Source organism: Grus americana, chromosome Z (assembly GCF_028858705.1).
Source record: "Grus americana isolate bGruAme1 chromosome Z, bGruAme1.mat, whole genome shotgun sequence".
Classification (NCBI taxonomy): Eukaryota; Metazoa; Chordata; class Aves; order Gruiformes; family Gruidae; genus Grus; species Grus americana.
The window spans coordinates 13,410,007-13,429,027 of NC_072891.1; the positions used below are offsets into that span (position 1 = coordinate 13,410,007).

A 19,021-nucleotide genomic window follows, 5' to 3' on the forward strand; every position below is an offset into this window, starting at 1 on the left:
CTCATTATAATTAGTAAGAGTTTGCCTAAGGGAAAATTGTTTTTCCTGAGAATAAATGACTTGGTCTACTCCTGAAAACACACTAAAAGGGTGAAGTTGGCACATCTCTGCAGAGGCACCTTATGCTCAAATCTAGCCATTTATTTGTGGTGTTGTCAGCTTGTATCATGCAGAGCTTGCAAGAGCTGATCAGCTCAACGGTGCGCTTGACTGTACAGTGTTGATTATACATGTGCAACATTTAAACAAACAAACAAACAAACAGCATACCTGGCAACAGCCTCTCTGTGTCACTGTTCATTAACAGTATTGCATTAGTAGATGGCTTCATGTGGCTTAGCATATAGCATAGCAAATGGATATGACAGTTTTCAGGACAGAGGAGGGACAGCAGAAATACAGTGTATCACTTTCACAAACACAGGATTTTTAAAACTCTGACAATATTCTAAAATTAAGAATGACGCTTCATTCAATGCAATTAAATACAAATAACTGGACTTAAGTATTTACTGTACAATAATGCCTGATAGTGCTTTGCAGAACTGAATTTATTTACAGCATTCTGTAAAGAGCAAAAGCCATTTCACTCAAAGCTAGATGCATGAAGGAAAAGAGAGAATACAGAGATGCTACTATAAGGTAAATACTGTCATATCCAATGTCAAGATTTAAGTGGCTTACAACCAGTCATAAAATTCTTATTTCGGCCAAGATTATTGTTTCAATTACAGTATCAAAGTCAAGAGGCCAGTTTTTTAAGAAGGAAGAAGTGGCAGCTGTTTACCATAGATGGATGGTTTAGGTGCCTACACATGGATGTGCAGAGCAGCCTTAGGCAGATTGTCATGACAAGCTCAGTCCGTGCTTTTCCTTGCGCTTATACAGAAGCAGCAGGATCCAGTATAAAACAATTACTTTACAGTTATGCTTTTAAACAGTAGACTTCAATCTTGTTTAGATTCCAATCATCTTTCACACCCAAATCTGCTTTTGACAGTAGCTGGGAATTATCTGATCCCATTTAACATGACTACTAATCATAACACAATTGCACCCTGCATGGCCTCTGACACGTTTGATCCTCCTGCAGCTTTTGAATACTGGAGGGAATAGCCCCAAACTTAAGATACTTCAAAAACAAGATAAATAAAAACTTTCTTCCTAACTCTGTCCATTTGTATTACTTCTTCAATTTATCACATACTTCATCTATTAACTTCCACAAATTGCTAATGAGGAGTTTCATAATGATTCCTCATGCAGGGCATCCAGATACCATGGGCATACACATCGTCATGCGTAACAGTGTGTCAACACACTGAGGTCAGCAGGAATGAAGTAATAAAGCAGTCAAAATACAGAAGCTTTCAATCTGAGGCATTAGGCAACCAGTTTTATCAAGTCTCCATTTTGTAAAGCTCTGGAATTGCAACCGCTCCGAGGAGTAGGGGAGGAGGACGTGCCAGCAGTATCAACACGGCAACAGCACCAGTGCTACCGACCCAGAAGGAAAACGCGCCCCTGGGCAGGTTTCTTCCAATCGCTTCACACAGTCCTAGTCCACATATCGAACACAAAAAGCAACAAAGCAGCAGCCGATCAGCGCCACCGTAGATGCCGAAATCACAGTGACCGCACTGCCGGCAACACTAACCAAGAGCCCCAGTCCCACACCAAGAATGATCTGGGCCAGCTGGACCATGCAGGTGAGGGCGGCACAGTCAATGCCCTTCCCTCGCTCCTGCTCTCCAGCTTGTTCTCCATCCTGCAGCTTCAGGCTCTGCAGAGAAGCACAAAACAAAACCCGGTGAAACGAGACAGTTGCTGACAACTTGCAGCTCTCAGCCAATGCACTGTCATGACCCCAGGCGCAGCCAGACAGGCCAACAGCTCTCTGCTTCCCTTCGGTTTCTTCTGCTTGTCCCACAGAAGTGACAGAACCCAAACGGAGATTTTACAAATGATAATAAGTTTTCCAAGCTCCCCTCAAATCATCCTGTTTCTGCCCATCTGCAATTTTTCCCTCTATCCCTTCTCTCAAGGAAAGAATTGAAACTTGATCAGAAAAATTAGCTGTTTCCTTCAAGTTCAGGTCTATTTGAGCTCTGGTAAACTGACTTTCACAGTACAGGACACCTTGTCATGGATAATTTATTTCCAACTGTCATGACTGAAGGAGAGCCTCAAGTCATACTATGTCCCACACACATACAGAGCATAATTCATTATATGGAGCACTGTGCTCTGAAGTTGTGGCTCAAAGCACATAAAGGAGTTCAGTACTAAAATCTAAATTAAATGCTTTTATTGCTGGGGAAAAAAAATCTGAAAACAAATGTCCAGACTAGGATTCTTCTACACTGCCAAAGACCATTATTAACTACTGATTATCTGTATATCTGCTATGATATACATACCAGAGCAAAAGGCTTCATTTATCATATATAAGCATCTCATATAAAAGCACCCTGTGAGGGTGGTTGAACACTGGAATAGGTTGACCAGAGGGGTTATGGAGTCTCCATACTTGGAAATGTTCAAACCAGACTGGACATGGCCCTGTGCAACCTGCTCCAGACTACATGATCTCTGGAGGTCCCTTCTATCTTCAGTTGTTCTGTGACTCCCTCCAGGAAGGAACTATTCTGTTTTGTTGGGAAATTATGTGATAGTTTACATCACATTTATTTATTGTTCTTCTTGCACAGGCTGTTGAATGGAGAAGGTTGTCTTGTAACAAACAAGAGGTTTCCATGCTGTAGGCTAGATGTGCTGCTGTCTTCTGGTATCCAAACACTCTTGGCCATTAAGTTACTTGTTTTTCACAAAACCTATTACATTGCATTTGAGCTGTTACAACAGAAAGTTCAAAAGTACCAGAGACAAACAGTCTTTTCCTAATGCAGTAGACGAAATTGAATTTGGAGCGTAGGGAACAGCAGCACGGAACATAAGTTGAAAAGGCAGCATTTTAAAACACAATGCAAAGTGAGGGAAAATGTCTGCTCTTTGTTCTGGAATGATACAGTTCTTTCACCTGAAGTATTTCCAGTTTTAGACACAACTTTTTTTTTTAATTATATCTATTTTGCTGGGCTGTACCCAGTGTTCCTATGTGCCAGCAGTTCTGACCACAATTGCATGAATGTGTAAATGAGTGCGATCTTGCACTTGATGCTTCCTCTTTAATTTTTCTATCATCTTGTACATTATAGAAGATTTGAGCTAAACCTAATTCTGTTAATATTAGATCTAATATAAAATTATGTATCATTTAACACCTGGCATAGCAAGTATCATACACCAAATGAGAAACAATTGGTTGTCTTACAAGTAACATTTGAATATATTAGCCTGGTAAATATAAAGTCCATGCACACTTCAGTATATTTTATTTCATTTCTGTCTTGGAACATCTTTGAATCAGAGACAGACTACAATTTTGCCTTTAATTCCTCTCACTGAAGCTGGCTGGCCCAAGGTTAGGATTGTGATCTCACCCTAAACTGGGTTCATTCCCTGTTCTTTCTAAAACTTTTCACCATGATCATTGTCTGTTGGAAGAAACAGATAAATTAACTGAAAAATTAGGAATCAGTTCTATGAAATATTTAACCACTTTGAGACAACCTCCTAGGATTCAATAGAATAAGAGTTTTCTTGTATTTGTCATTCAGATGGTGATGCTTAAAAGTTGTACAGAACATTAGGACATGTTCTCAAGGACATGATCTAGCCTTGTGCTGGTCTCAGCTATGTTTCTGTGTGGTTTTTCAACAGTTCAACGTTTCCTTTATTAACTCATTCAAATGTCTCCAGCTGTAATGAGAACTTTTCCTAAGTCCTCTCAACTCTCCTTAATCCTTGTTGTTTCCAGCTCTCTCGCTAACTTAAGAGACTTAAGAGAACCTTTCTGTTAAAGAGCTCAACACTTTACAAGACATGAAGATCCCGCTGTGCCCAGTAACATGATATAAGGAATGTAAGCTTTTTCAGATTTTCCCTGGAAACAAGATCTCATGCTGTGGAGGACCAAAACCCAACCACAGACATTTAGAAGGATAATGGGAATGTGGTATATAATTTAATACTGAACTATACAAAACTGTTTGTACTTGAATTTTGTATATTTATTAGCTAACAACTTTTGTCACACTTTGCAGTTAACTAAAAATTCTGCCAGCCTTTACAGTGTGGTTATTAACTTTAGGAACTCAGAAGTCAAGTCTTCAGCTAATACAGTTGGAAGGAAGGATATAAGGAAGGTAGCACTTGAAGGCAACACAAGTGGAGCCCTGTTATCGGCTTGCTGCCTGAACATGTACTGTGATTGGCTTTGTTTCAGTTGTGATTATGAATAATTATTTGTCTCACTGCAGGACTCTTTGGAGAGTCTGGAGCGGGGACCTTACCTCTGGCTGTCAGAAACTTTCCATTCATAACATGTGTCATCATAACTAGTTTGAAATTCAAATTAAAAGCTGCTCACCAGTTCTATCCAGTTTTCTCCCAAAATAGACTAAACAGACCCAGATAGATATAAACTTACCCTTTCTTAGACATGGAACTCACCTCTTCTTCCCTGTGATACTCTGCAATGAGGTGGAACGGCACTGTGTACAGCGTGCTGGACATGACGCCAAAGAGGGAACACAGAGCCAGAGTGGAATAGACATTGGGAAACAAGCCAATTAATCCAGTACCCAATCCAAAAAGTAGGTATCCAATGAAATAAAGTCCCTTTAATCCTATGTATGGCAGAAGGATTTTCTGCAGGTCTGTGAAAAGCAAGTGAAAATGCTGATAAGACTAAAACAAAACAGGTCACATTTCATCAGGAAGTTCCTTTAAGGGGCTGTATTTTGTAAAATGCAGTGAAGGAGTTAATCTTACCGATTTTGGAAGATGCCTTAAATTATTGTAGGTATAAACTTGCCAAAGAATATTTGCTCTCTCTGGCGATAGTCTTATTCTGGCATAGCCAACTCCAGAGAAGTAGTTAACAACCATTCTGGAAGAACTGTCCTCACTGACAACCTCAGACATTTCTGCTCTTTGATTATAATACAAACATCTGGCATCAACCTCTGTCTGAGCTGAGAAAGGTGCTACAGAAATGCGTGTAGTTAAGCTAGAAAGGGGAAAAGTTTTCCCTCAAGCCTCTTTTAGAGGCTCAATTCAGCCCCCAAAATGCTGTTCATTTGAATTTTCAGATCACAAGTAATTTTTTTAAGCCTTGGTAAGAGCCATGGTGAAATCTGTCTGGGTAACTGTGCTAGCATATTTGCACACAATTTTGGACAGCAAGGTTGATGCTTCTGGCAAGAACTTCTACTGCACTGTGAAAAAGTTATTTTATGAAGAATGCAGATGGGGAGAGGCCATCAGAGGGACCTTCAAGAACCTATAGCTACAGCAGTGCTAGGTGAAAGAGCATCTCAGAGTGATGGCCATGGCATCCATTGTAGTCTGACATTTAACTTCAGGATGATTTTCAGTGTTCAGGGTCAGTTCACATGCAGAACATTGCCTTACTCCCAAAGTGACCCCTCATCATGTGGTCAGCAACTGTTCCTGTTAAGATACAAGTTTCTAACAATACAGAGGATGTAACTTTTCTTAAAGTTTTAATGCGGAAGAAAAACCCCAGTTGATTTGCCATCACTTTATTTTTTTTTTTAAACAATGGCAAATAGCAAACAGTTTAAACACTTTTTCAAAACACAGTTGGAGTACATTCCTGGGTACTTACAAGAATAAAGTGATGAAGAAATTGCATTGATGCACAGCCCCCAGCATCCCACCTCTACTCCTGTTTTGTAGGTAAGGTAAAGCGTGGAGTTATGAGGTGCGTAAGGACTACCCTGGTATACAACCTGAAAGAGACCACAGAGATCACAGAAGGCAAGGATGGACTGCACATACATAACACCTCCTTCTTACGGGAATGGGGTACCCAACACAGGGCCTCATCCCTGGTAGGGGAGATAATTAGCACCCAAGAAATCTGTTAAGCAGTGCCCTAACCATCCCTTCACAGGTCTTCAGGTTTCACACTCACTACTCCCAGGTTCTCACATCCCAGGCTCCTCCTCATTTATTACCATCTGCCTTTTCCTGAACTGTCCACTCTACACTGACTTGTTTGCTCTTTTTCCTTTGGGTGTCTTATTTCCTACTCTCCTTCTCTCTCCACTTCTGCCGCCTTGCCTTAGTCTTTCTTTCCCTAATTTATCTACAATTTTTTTGTTGTTTGTTTTCTCTTTCAGGCTTACACCAACACATTCATTTTCCCATCCAGTAATTGTCTTACTCAGTTCCTTATCTAGGCAAGCAAAACTTTTTATTTCAGTTGTTCATATACACTGCAGGAAAAAAAACCCTCCCTCTCGCCTACAGAGATTAAAAAAAAATCCAAGGAAATGGAAATACTGGGTGGAAACCACAGAAAAAAAGCAAGTAGCAATGACAGGATTTGCGCCAGGAGCATATCTGTACCCTGGAGGAAAGGAGACAGGATCGTATAGGCAAGAATCACCAGCAGGGACATACGGTCTTGCTGCCGGGGAACAGGGTGGAGAAGGGAGCACTGGCTATCATGAAGGCAAAGAATTGCTGGCAGAAGGGACTCAGGGAAAGGTTCAGAGAGGTATGGCAGGGACAGCCAAAGGCATGGATACGAGAGCCTCGAGCTGCCGAGTAGCTCACTGCGTGCAAAGAGCTGCAGTGCAGGTGAACGGCCTGCGCTGAGGGTGCCCGTGCACCGGGATGACGCCAGCTGCATCCAAGCAACAGCTGCATTGCTTCAGTTAGGGAAACTGCCCATCTCGGAGCAGCTCCGAAGCCAAAGCAGAGAATGGATGTGTTTGGAATGGCTCCAAGAGCTTCATTTGAAGCAGTTAAATAGACACAAACAGTCTTAGAAATACTAAAAGGTTATCCAACAGACTCTGGCTCAGAATAAGGGCCTGAGATCAATTAGCTGTTTTACAAAGCTCTCGTTCAGCCGTCCAGATACAACTGGCCCTGCCACCACTGTCATTTCTTCAGGATTATGACACTGTCTCACTTCTTTTGGGTGGAGGAGGAGATGCTAAGAGGGAGGAGAAGCAAGAGGATTTTACGGTTTTACCTGTCCCATGAAATCCGTGAAGAAGAGCATGTTGGACAGGAAAGCCATCCATCCAAAGAGGTGGCTCACACACAGATAGCGATAGTGGGATGGCATGCTTAAAAGCATCTTCAAGAGTGATTTAAGGGTCATCCGCCTTTGATCCTAAAAGCAAGTATGTAACAATAATACCGTATTATTGCCCTGAAGGCTAATAAAATAGCTGACAGCAAATGAAGAAAGCCTCAGCATCTTTCATTGCCAAACTTCCAAAGACTTTAATTTGTTTTTGCTAGGAAGGGCTGCTTGGATACTGAACATCCTTCACTATATATTTCATTTGTAGAGCCATTGCCTAATAAAGTAATCTGAAAGATTCACAGAGCCTCTGGGAGAGCTGGGGTGTATCAGCAATGATGTAACATTTCTTGCTGTTATAATCAGTAGGATTATTATCTACTTGTAGAACCATGGGAAAATTTTCTGCCAAAACAGATTCAGTGGAGTTTTGGAAAAACAAACAAACAAACAAACAAACAAAAAAACCCCGGAAACAACAGTAATTTCTTTATGAAGACAATCAGCTTTCCACCGAAAATTTAAAGCTGCCACAGAAAAAAAGAAATTCAAAATACTTCCTGAGAATTAAGATGTATCACTTGTGGAATATGGCACTTCTGAGACCTCATTCCCATTCCCTCCTACGTGCTAAATTCCCCAGAAAATTTCACCTCTTCTGATGTATCCTTACGATGAGATTTACAGTCTGTACTGACCTCCCCTCCATGAAGCAGGGTAAGACTGTGACACGTTACAGGAGATGCAGCACCACTCAAAATCCCAGCACCCAGAGCATGCACGTGGGCTCCAGCACTTGAACACCTCACCCCATGGGAAAAATATTTCCAAAATCAAAGCATTCTGGTGCCAGTTAACAAATCTCACTGACAGGGAAGCCCAAAATTTCTTACCATCTTCAATGTCCCACCTTATCTCTCTCTTTGTCTAAACCCTGTGCCCCAAAACTCTCTCTCAGTTTCTTTTCCAGTCACATTCATCAGATCACTTGAATTTTTTTTAGTACTGTAGGTGTGCTTGATGTCAGGCATTTGCAACACACAATTCCTACTGCTTTAAAGCTCCTGCATGGTTCTTTGCTTTTAAAGAAGAAAGGTATTATTTTATCTGTGCATGATGGAACACTTCCAATTTTCCGTAATGATGTTTGAAGGCAACAGTGTTGGGAGAGATGGTAAGGGAAGCTGTATGGTCATGAAATGTGGAAGAACTGTAAAAGTTACATTCATTACTGGAAAGCTGAATCTTGTCTTCAATTTGCTGTAAGATAATGATATTCCTTCCTTCCTTCCTTCCTTCCTTCCTTCCTTCCTTCCTTCCTTCCTTCCTTCCTTCCTTCCTTCCTTCCATGTTCTACTTACTTTTCACAACACTGCTTTCCTTTGAACTAGGTTATGCTGCAAGCTACTCTATGAATAATCGCCACATATAAAGTTGGAAAATACTTTGCTTCAGTGGGAGGTTTTTAATCCTCATAGGAATGCCAAAATTCAAGTTGCTGACTTTCACCTTGAACTGCGTATTGTCCAAATCCCTTGGAATTTCTCTTGGCATCACTGTCTCTTTTAAACAGGCTAAATTTTGTATTCTTCTACCATTATAAAAAACAAACCCAACCAAAATATTCCACATTGTCTCATTAGTGTTATTTCAAGGATAATTACTATTGTAACAGCCTTTCCAATCAAAGTGTTAACATAAGGTCAGGGAACTAAAAAGGACACCGCTGTAATTACAAACAATAATTTGACAGCTAGATAGAAATGCTTGATTTCTATTTTAAAGAGTGAAAATGGTCACTGAAATGTTTAATGCACACATTCAATACACACCAACACACAAACCCTGCGCTAATTAAAATGGCATGGTGAATTCTGGCTCCATTTCAGTTCCTTATCCCTCAAATGCTCACTATAAAATCACTACAACTCAAGGCCTAAGATGATTCATAAAGATATAGACTTGGGGTTTATGGCAGTAGATGCTGAGTAATTTGGCACCAAACTAAAGAACAAAAGATGAGTCACTTGGGATGTCTGCTCATACTGTAACAGGTCAAATCTCATTAATAATCATGGCAGCTATTAGCATGTAAAAGCACAGTCCTCGATTTAGAAGATACAGGGCCATGATGCCTGCAGCAAAAAAAAAAAAAAAGAGACACAGAAAAACAGGAGGCCAAACCATTTCTTCAAGGAAGCAATTACAGTAATGAGCACAAAAAACATGTGCCACAAGAGACAGACCATTAAGGCAGTGAGTGTCTAGAATTTATACATGCACAGACACATCAAAGAAACATGAGACAGATCAAAGCACTGTGAGCTTCTGACAGGCTGTCCCCCTAAAAATATAGAGAGGAGGACAATGGCACAGTGGACGCCACTGAGCCTCACCTCAGGCGTCAGACATTACTGATTCGGTGGAATTAGTTCTGGCTGAGGTGGAGGCTACCCCAATCCACAGTCTGCTGCCCTCGCTTTCACTGCATCTGCTCTCTCCATTTACCTTCCTTTCTTTAGAGCCCACATGAGCCAAGCAGTCAGTGACCCTCAGCATCTCTGACAGGTTGGAGGATGCTCAGAGGGAACGGTGCTGGTGAAGGATGCTGGCTGCTGGAGCTGGCCTACGGTGGGGAAACAGGAGCAGCATCGCGGTGTGCCAGCCATATTCTCCTGACAAACTGTTGCTTTGCTGTCTGCCCCTCTCTGTGTTTGCCTGGTATTCTCATGAGGCAGTGTTCATTTTTTATTCTACCTTTGTGTTGTGTCTGGTGTAATATTATTTTTCTTCAGGTTAGGAATACCAAGTGCTAATATAATACGTATGGCAAACACTGAAAGATAATAAATCCCTTTTATTTGTAGCTTAAATGCAAGTTTAGGTGTCTAACTTAGAATTGTCTGCACATTCTCAGTATTTTTTACTTGATTTATCAACGTCTGTATCAGGGATAGACATACATAATGCCAAGAGATCAGAAGTGAAATTAAAACAACAAGCAACTGTTTCACCATTTATTGTTATACTAGGAGCCAAACCTATACATTAGCCTTTGCTTACCTAGGGTACCATGAGAGTGCAGTGAGGATTCCTGGCGCTAAAAGTCAACAAAAAGCCAGTAAAAACCATTACCTGTTCCCAAGACCATTCTAGAAATGTGCTCATGACGCAACCTCTCATAAAAATGCAGCAGAAAAAAAGTAACAGTGATGATTTGAAAGTGCTTGCTATTCTCTCCCACCTAAAAGTTCTGCCGAAGACAGAGCTAAAACATCACTTCCAAATAAAACTAAAACTCCAGAAGCAAGGTAGCGTTGCTTTAGAAGCAGCAATTTTAAACACATCAGTACTGTCAATAAAACCTCAGTGAAATGTTGAGCAGCAGCAAACCCAAATGTTTACTTGGCCAGGGAACAAACAGTTCATATCTACTACGTATGAAAGTGTGTGAACTTCAGTGAGAATTACAGATTTATTTCAAAGATTAATGGTCTGTAGTCCTTGTTGACAATTTGATGTTAATTCTATCAGGGCTAAAGGACAAAGTAGATCCTTTTGACAAAATTCACATGGATATCAAGAGACTGACACAGAGCAGAAACCTGACCCTGGTTCTCCCTCATCCCTGCCAATTGTTCAAAGCATCAGGACTAGTCTGTCTTTTCCCTCTTGCTGGAAATACTTTATAAATAAAAAAAATTTAAAAAAAAAAAAGAGAGAAAAGAAAGCAGACTTTCTCTTGACTCTGTATCCTGGTGGAGGATTCTTTCTCTCTGTGTGTGGAAGGGCTCCATTCTGAATAGTCATCATTAGCTAATTAAAGGGTCTTCAAGGATGCAACAATATGGCTTACAAAATCATCTCTATGCTTACCTCTGTACGTGATGTAACAGCACATTTCCCTGGTTTAGCTGCAGCCTTTATTTCAGCACATGTTGATTTTAAGTAACCATTCTTGATTTCCTCCTCTATGGAGCTATATTTATAGGACTCAGTCACTTCCAGCAAGAACTTTGTCTCTTCATTTTCGTATCTGAGTGGAACTTCAGGAATACTGCGCAGATGTATAGTAAGGCAGATTAGGAAAACCAAGGCTGCGAAGAAGAAAATCACCTGGAATTCCGATGCCAAGGAATACCCTAGTACAGTTTGACCCCAATCCACAGCACCTGTCAGGTAACCCAGGGCTCCTCCCAAACCTACGGGGGTGGGAAAAAAAGGAGAAAAAAGATCTACTGGCATTGATAAAACAAACAAACAGTACACAATACCCTCAACGTGATCCCCTCTAGAAATGACTGAATAATCACTTCTCAGATATTAATCATAAGAAATAGGAATACTGAGCTAATCACATACATGAGCAGTTACCAAAACATCGCTTGAAAAATCTCCTCAGCTCTGGTGGACAGAGCTCTCCAAAAAATGCCTGAACACATAGTAACATGGGCCTCCATCTCTTTTCTTGAGTCTTTGAGAGTTTATTTTCTCTGAAACAGTGAATAATACAAAATAAAATTCTACTGAAATTTATGGTCTTTTTAAAACTCCACAGAACAAAAAACCCCATTTTTTAAATTTTGTCAAGACTATCTCTAGTTTAGACTTTGTAAAATGTATTTTATATAGCTGAATCTAAACAGAAATACTGTCTCCATGTGAAATTTAAAAAAAGGAAATAAAGCCAAAGGCATTGTTTTGTAGTTATCAAAATCCAAGTACCCCACCACTTGGAAAAGAAAACAAAAAGGATCAAATACAAATGTGTAGTTCCATTTACTGATGTTCTCAGAACAGTTAGAATAAAAGGTAAAATGAGAATGCTACCGTGTGTCTTTAAGTTAATAAAAATAGTGTTCAGTCCAATTTTTTTTTTTACAATTTTGTCTTTTTGTTATTAGTGCACACAGTTTCAGAAGCACAAGAAAGCACACACTGGTATACAGAGCATTTGAAGGACTTGGAAGTGTTTCTACTCTTCTGCTCAGGAGAACTGAAGACAATGTGTGGCAGAACCATTCTGTCTAACACAAAGTAACATTTGCTTCACCTAAACCCCACATGATTTTGATTTCATTTTGGGCTTTCTGTACTTTTTTCCCTCTTGGGTCTGATTATGGCCCTCCTTCATTGTGTTCTACTGCATTTCATGGGGGACTATATCCTTGCTTGTTCTCATGAAAAATAATTAAGCTGTTAATAACTTTTTGAAGAAAACCTACACTAAATGTTTGCACAACAGTGAACGTTTGATGTTTGAGGTCGGCTTTGCACATTGTTTTGACAACAAGCAGTCTTGATATTGGAAGGCAGCCTGAGTGCTGCGTGTTGGATATGTGCATTCTTCCTTCCACTTGGGTCACAAATTAGGTCTTAAGTTTCATAACTGCAAAGCTATCCAGTTTCCTGTTTCATGTTCAAACCTTAACTGAAGGCAAACTGGAGAGCAGAATTTTGGACATATTGAATATAAAAAGAAGGAACTAAATAGGGGAAACAATATCTAAAACAGAAGCTAGAAAAGAAATGGGAAGATTGCTGTCTGTGTCTAATAGGGGTAGAACAAGGAATGATAAATGTAAATTGTAGGGAATGAGGATTAGATTTTAGGGGGAAATGTCTAACAACAAGGACAGTGAAGTGCTGCAACAGACTGCCTTGGGAGGGCTGCAGAACCCCTGGGATTTCAAGAACAGGCCAGGAAATTACCCATCAGGGAGGGTTACCATACCAATGAACTCTCTATGGAGGGCGCAGGGTGCTGGACCAAATAATGCAATCTGTTCCAGTCATATTTGATGTGATTTGTCCCACATCCCTCTTCACAGCTCAGTACACAAATGAATCAGCTAAATCTGTAGCTCCAAATTTGGAAATCAAGCCTTTTTAGTATCATACAAGGAAAAATTACAACCAGAGTTCTGCTGAAGGCAAGAATATACACAGAGACTCACTCCCCTCTCTGCCCAAAGAAGTGATTGTTAAAGACTTTATCTGTCAGTTTCCAATGGACAATATTGATTTCATTGCCATGTTGCTTTAAGGTTCCTTTATAATCTGTGTTACTGGACACAGCTGTTTCGCATGTCCAAAATCAGCCTGCTGTCAATAGCTACTACACCTGCCTCCTCGACTGGAGTAACTGCCACTGAATCCATGTGCCTCTGCTCTTGGTACAGCTCAGTAGCCACAAAAATCTGCATCAACACAGATCGCGTGATTTCTCATCTAGTTTGCTTTTTGTCCAGTTCTTTCACAGTGACCGCTCTCAGGCATGGCTGGAAGCTCCTCCTGATTCACATTACAGGTACACAGCCTTGCGTGTCTTCTCTTCCCTGTGCATCTTCTCAGGACAGGGCTCACACTGTGCAGGTTTCCTTCTGTAACTCAGCAACATTACAAACATGTACGAAGGTAAATGAAGCTCTTAGTTAATCTGCAAGAGCCTGGACCGAACCACTTGGGCTTGTTTTGTGGAAGTTGTGAAGTTCTGAATTTTACACAGAACTCCTTTCTCTATATGGGAAGGCAGCACGTAGTGGAACGCTGCTGAAGAATGGAAATCAACTATTCTGGTTTGTGCAGCTCTTGCTCTGTGTAGCATGCTGAGTTAAAAATGTTGATTTTACGTGCTATGGCAAGGAAACAAGTTATATCCCTTAATTTTTCCTTCACCAAAAACTTGAAAAAAAAATCATAACAAGCTGAATAAACACTACTTCACTTAATTAATTAATTAATTGCTCTTAAATCATGGCTATGCTGCTGTAAATGTTTATGCCTGCAGCCTTCTGCAGCAGAATTCTTGTAGCAGCAATTACAAGTTGCTGTTCTCTGGAGTAGTGAAAACCCAGCAACAAAAGACTCGTGACTGAAGAGTGGGATCAGATGATCAGTTCATTCAAGATTAGGAACACAGTGAGGATAAAATCCATGCAATTACCTTCCCCTCCTTTGAGAGGCAGGGAGGAAAAGAAAGGATCTGAGTACCTGTAAAGAGGGCGTGGTAATGCAGACCCTTCTCTTTATCCTGATGAGAGCAGACATCAAATAAATAGGCTTTGATGGGGCCATCAATAAAATCAGCTGCAAAATCAAAAAGCACTACTCCCAGCATGGTAATGACTATTGCCCACGTCCGCTGCTTGTCTCTCTCACCGATGAAAGCTACAAAAAGAAAAACACCCTCATTCTCACAGCAACAGTGCCATGTTCTGCAAAACCACATCTTACCTTTCCTGATCCCTCCAAATCTAAACAATGCTTAGTTATGCAAGAGAGAGCAGTGGTACCAGAACCGCATCAGAGGAGGAGGAGAAGAGGATAACTGAGTCTGTGCAGCACTGAGCTGTGCTAGGTTGACTTACTGCCTTGAGACAGCACAAGCTCAGGGTACTCCAAGCACCACAATCAAGAGCATCGCTAGCCTTCGTCTACTCCTTTGCACCTCCATGGCATGCTCTGGTAGCCTAACACACATGCATTTTATAGTGCTTCTTTGGTTATCCTATTTGTCCTACCCTTCCATTGTTTTAGATGATCAAAAGTTGACTGTAACATTTCTTTTTGGGCAACTACAAGTATATTCAACACCAATGATATCCAGGAAGAGAGAATAAATCAATCCATAAAACCCCACGCCTCCCCCCTCTGCAAAGTCATAACGACAGCAACAACTTTCCATCAAGACTTTGAGAAGTTACACCTCAAGCTGAAATATAACAGTATCTAGGGATGTCACCCCTATTTGATTTTGCACATTCCAACTGCAACATGGTTTCCGAGGAGTTACTGATTTCTACCATTCGCCAGCACAACACATTCCCAAAACAAGCCAGTGCTGCAGTAATTAAAGATATGCATTTTGAATGCTAATCCTTCTAAAACAGGGATTAACAGATACTCAGTTTGGATATATATTACATCACACAAACAATATTTATCTTTTAACTTAACAAGGTAGATTTAGCTCTAAAAACTTCTCTGGGCCTAAGCAGTACTTCACTCGTGCAAACTGCTTGCAGCAACTCCACCAACATACAGCATACTGTAGTCACACGCACAACCTACAGAACACTATGTACAGGGTAGATAACGTGCAGCGTTAGGATTGAACCTATGTGAAGACTGCAGCGTTCCTCAGCTCCTTCAATGCAGCTGAGTAAAATGATGCCCAATTTTAACACCCCATTTGAGCAGGGAACAAAGAAACCCCTCTTTTCCTTCTGATTCAAAAGTCTAGGATGAGTTTTGTCTGCCAGCACAGCGTATGCCTCTCACTCACCTGAGATCATCACGTCCCCATTGAGGTACAAAGCCATGCCTAACAGCATTATGATGCCCAGACCCAGAATGTAAGGTCGCCTCCTGCCCCAGCTACAGCTGCAGTGATCACTGGCTGAACCTACCACGGGCTGCAGCACGAAGCCCAGGATAGGGCTGATGAGCCACACCAGGCTGTAGAGGTTCTTGGGCAGCCCTACACTGAGCAGCACCGGCGTGACAAAGGCGGCCTCCACAGCATAGCAGAACTCCCGGCCGAACATCGCCATGCTGTGCATGACCAGCCTTCCCACCGCTCGCTTCCTTGGCACCACTGCTCCGGTCCTCGTCACAGATTGCAGCAGAGCCTCCTCCTTCTCTCTGGTGCTGTCCACGTTGGCCTTGGCCACCTCAGAAGGGGGTGGAAGAGCCCCATAGAAACTCTCTTTCGTTAAGGTCATCGTTCTGGCTATGCGCAGCGCTCCGGCAAGTCGGTGCTGCCTGCCCCGGCTGACATGGGGCCCAGATCATATGCTGGGTGGGATCGGTCTGTGCTGGGGGAGGGACTCAAATACTTTCATGGCTCTGCGATCACAAGTTATGCAAGGCAGGGGGCGGGGAAGCCTGTGTTAACATTAGTAGATCTGAGCTCTTGGGCGTCTGCAAAGCTCCCAACTGTCCACAACTAAAGAACTACTGTTTAAGCATGAAACACACATATAACGGGGACATACATCACATGGGCGAGGCGCAGGATTAGCGTGATACAAAGCTACTCCTCTTGTTGCTGTAAAACGGCAGTGATACCAAGAAACTAGAGCCCTCATCTTTCCGTTCAGCAAACAATACGAGCACCAGAGTGCTGATTTCCAGTTGATCGAACAGGGGGGAAAAGAATCTATAATACCTACCCAGGAGAGGATTTCAATGCACTTCATGAAGATACCAAAGTGAACCTACTTATTGCTCTAGAGTGTTAGTGGCAGATAAAAAGCCTGACAGAAATCTGTCAAACAGCAATTGGTGAATATTTTTTGTATCTACTGTGTGCCACCCTCAATACAACTGATTCTTTTCTCAGTTTCTGAAAAACAAAGGATATCGGGATCACTACAGGGTTTTTTTAAAGTCTTACCTGCCAAGAGAAGACCTCAAAAGAAATCTGTAGTGACATACCAAGACTGAATCTTTCAGGTTAGCCACCCGAGTGAGGCAGCTGATCCAGCCTACACTGAATCATAGAATGGTTTGGGTTGGAAGGGACCTTAAAAGTCATCTAGTCCAACTCCCTGCAATAAGCAGGGACATCAACTAGATCAGGTTTCTCAGAGCCCCGTTCAACCTGGCCTTGAATGTTTCCAGGGATGGGGCATCCATGACCTCTCTGGGCAACTTGTTCCAGTATTTTACCACTCTCATTGTAGAAAACTTCTTCCTTATATCAAGTCTACATCTACCCTCTTTTAGTTTAAAACCATTACCCCTTGACCTATCACTACAGGTCCTACTAAAAAGTCTGTCCCCATCTTTCTTATAAGCCCTCTTTAGGTATTGAAAGGCCACAATAAGGTCTCCCTGGAGCCTTTTCTTCTCCAGGCTGAACAACCCCAACTCTCTCAGCCTGTCCTCACAGGAGAGGTGCTCCAGCCCTCTGATCAGCTTTGTGGCCTCCTTTGGACTCACTCCAACAGCTCCATGCCTTTCTTGTACTGAGGACCCCAGAGCTGGACACAGTACTCCAGGTGGGGTTTCACGAGAGCAGAGTAGAGGGGCAGAATCACCTCCCTTTACCTGCTGGCCACGCTTCTTGTGATGCAGCCCAGGACACGGTTGGCTTTTTGGCCTGTGAGTGCACATTGCTGGCTCACGTCCAGCTTTTCATCCAGCAGTGCCCCCAAGTCCTTCTCCATGGGGCTGCTCTCAATCCCTTCATCCCCCAGCCTGTATTGATACCAAGGGTTGCCCCAAGCCATGTGCAGGACCTTGCACTTGGCCTTGTTGGACCTCATGAGGTTCACACATGTCGACTTCTTGAGCTTGTCCAGGTCCCTCTGGATGGCATCCTGTCCCTTAGGCGTGTCAACCACACCACTCAGTTTGGAGTCATCTGCAAATTTGCTGAGGGTGCATTCGATCCCACCATCTGTGTCATTGATGCAGACACTGTACAGAACTGGTCCCACTACAGACCCCTGAAGTTAACCCGAGTTTTTAAATTCTCAGCAATTTTGCAGTCAAGACTTAGGGGCACAGGAGACTACATTTGACAATGTTTATTGTTCTCCAACACAAACAGATGCATCTGGGACTAAGCAAATTGTCAAATCTTCCTGTAAAGGTGTACAATCAGTAATTCACATTACAGTGAGTATCAGCTGGAAACTTAATATTCTTTTGCTGATTGTTTATCTAATTTGTCAGAACCTACTAGGTAATTCCTGCTTCCAGGCAGGTGTTTATGTAATAGAATGTGAAAGGTTTTTTTAATAGTAATACCACTAACATTTTGTCATGACACATGTAAAATGAGCTAAAGTATATCTCAGCTTTGGAAGTCTTTATAAGCAAGGTAAATACTCCGGCAAAATTACCAAAACCCACAACTCTTCATATCGTAATTCCTGACACGTCAGACTAAAGAAAACTGTATTAAGGTCATATCATAGAATGGTTTGGGTTGGAAGGGACCTCAAAGATCATCTAGTTCCAACCCCCATGCCGTGGGCAGGGACACCCTCCACTAGACCACATTGCCCAAAGCCCCATCCAGCCTGGTCTTAAACACTTCCAGGGATGGGGCATCCACAACCTCTCTGGGCAACCTGTGCCAGTGCCTCACCACCCTCACAGGGAAGAATTGCTTCCTAACATCTAATCTAAATCGACCCTCCTTCAGCTTGAACCCATTACCCCTTGTCCTGTCACTACACTCCCTCATAAACAGTCCCTCTCCAGCTTTCCTGTAGGCCCCCTTCAGGTACTGGAAGGCTGCACTAAGGTCTCCCCAGAGCCTTCTTTTCTCCAGGCTGAACAACCCCAACTCTCTCAGCCTGTCCTCACAGGAGAGGTGCTCCAGCCCTCTGATCAGCTTCGTGGCCTCCTCTGGACTCTCTCCAACAGCTCAATGTCTCTCCTGTACTGGGGCCCCCAGAGCTGGACGCGGTGCTCCAGGTGGGGTCTCACCAGAGCAGAGCAGAGGGTCAGAGTCACCTCCGTCGACCTGCTGGTCACGCTGCTTTTGATGCAGCCCAGGACACGGTTGGCTTTCTGGGCTGCAAGCGCACACTGCCGGCTCATGTTGAACTTCTCATCAGTCAACACCCTCAAGTCCTTCTCCTCAGGGCTGCTTTCAATCCATTCCCCACCCAGCCTATAGTCGTGCTTGGGATTGCGCCGACCCACGTGCAGGACCTTGCACTTGGCCTTGTTGAACTTCATGTGGTTCGCACGGGCCCACCTCTCCAGCCTGTCAAGGTCCCTCTGGATGGCATCCCTTCCCTCCAGCGTGTCGACCACACCACACAGCTTGGTGTCATCAGCAAACTTGCTGAGGGTGCACTCGAT

General features: G+C 42.5%; 1 protein-coding gene across 2 annotated transcripts; it reads right to left on the minus strand.

Moving 5' to 3' along the window:
* Positions 1 to 1,558: 1,558 nt before the first annotated feature.
* SLC45A2 (solute carrier family 45 member 2) lies at positions 1,559 to 15,918 on the minus strand. Of its 2 annotated transcripts, XM_054809450.1 has the most exons (10): positions 15,480 to 15,918; positions 14,186 to 14,362; positions 11,136 to 11,394; positions 9,567 to 9,595; positions 8,244 to 8,271; positions 7,136 to 7,271; positions 5,756 to 5,879; positions 4,572 to 4,781; positions 1,892 to 1,905; positions 1,559 to 1,768 (listed from the first exon to the last, which is right to left on the minus strand). In XM_054809450.1, the coding sequence occupies exons 1-10, from the start codon at positions 15,916 to 15,918 to the stop codon at positions 1,559 to 1,561; spliced, it is 1,626 nt and encodes a 541-aa protein (XP_054665425.1). The 2 variants fall into 2 exon arrangements, with proteins under 2 accessions (XP_054665425.1, XP_054665423.1); XM_054809448.1 differs by lacking the exons at positions 1,892 to 1,905; positions 8,244 to 8,271; positions 9,567 to 9,595 and having other exon boundaries at positions 1,559 to 1,783; positions 4,576 to 4,781; positions 7,136 to 7,279; positions 11,069 to 11,394.
* Between the last annotated feature and the right edge of the window lie 3,103 nt (positions 15,919 to 19,021).

Coding starts and splice junctions, on each gene's coding strand:
- SLC45A2 (XM_054809448.1), bottom strand. CDS start 15,918: ATGACCTTAACGAAAGAGAGTTTCTATGGGGCTCTTCCACCCCCTTCT. Junction 11,395..14,185: donor TTACCACGCCCTCTTTACAG/GTACTCAGATCC, acceptor CCACCCCCGTAG/GTTTGGGAGGAGCCCTGGGT. Junction 5,880..7,135: donor TCACGGATTTCATGGGACAG/GTAAAACCGTAA, acceptor GGTCTCTTTCAG/GTTGTATACCAGGGTAGTCC.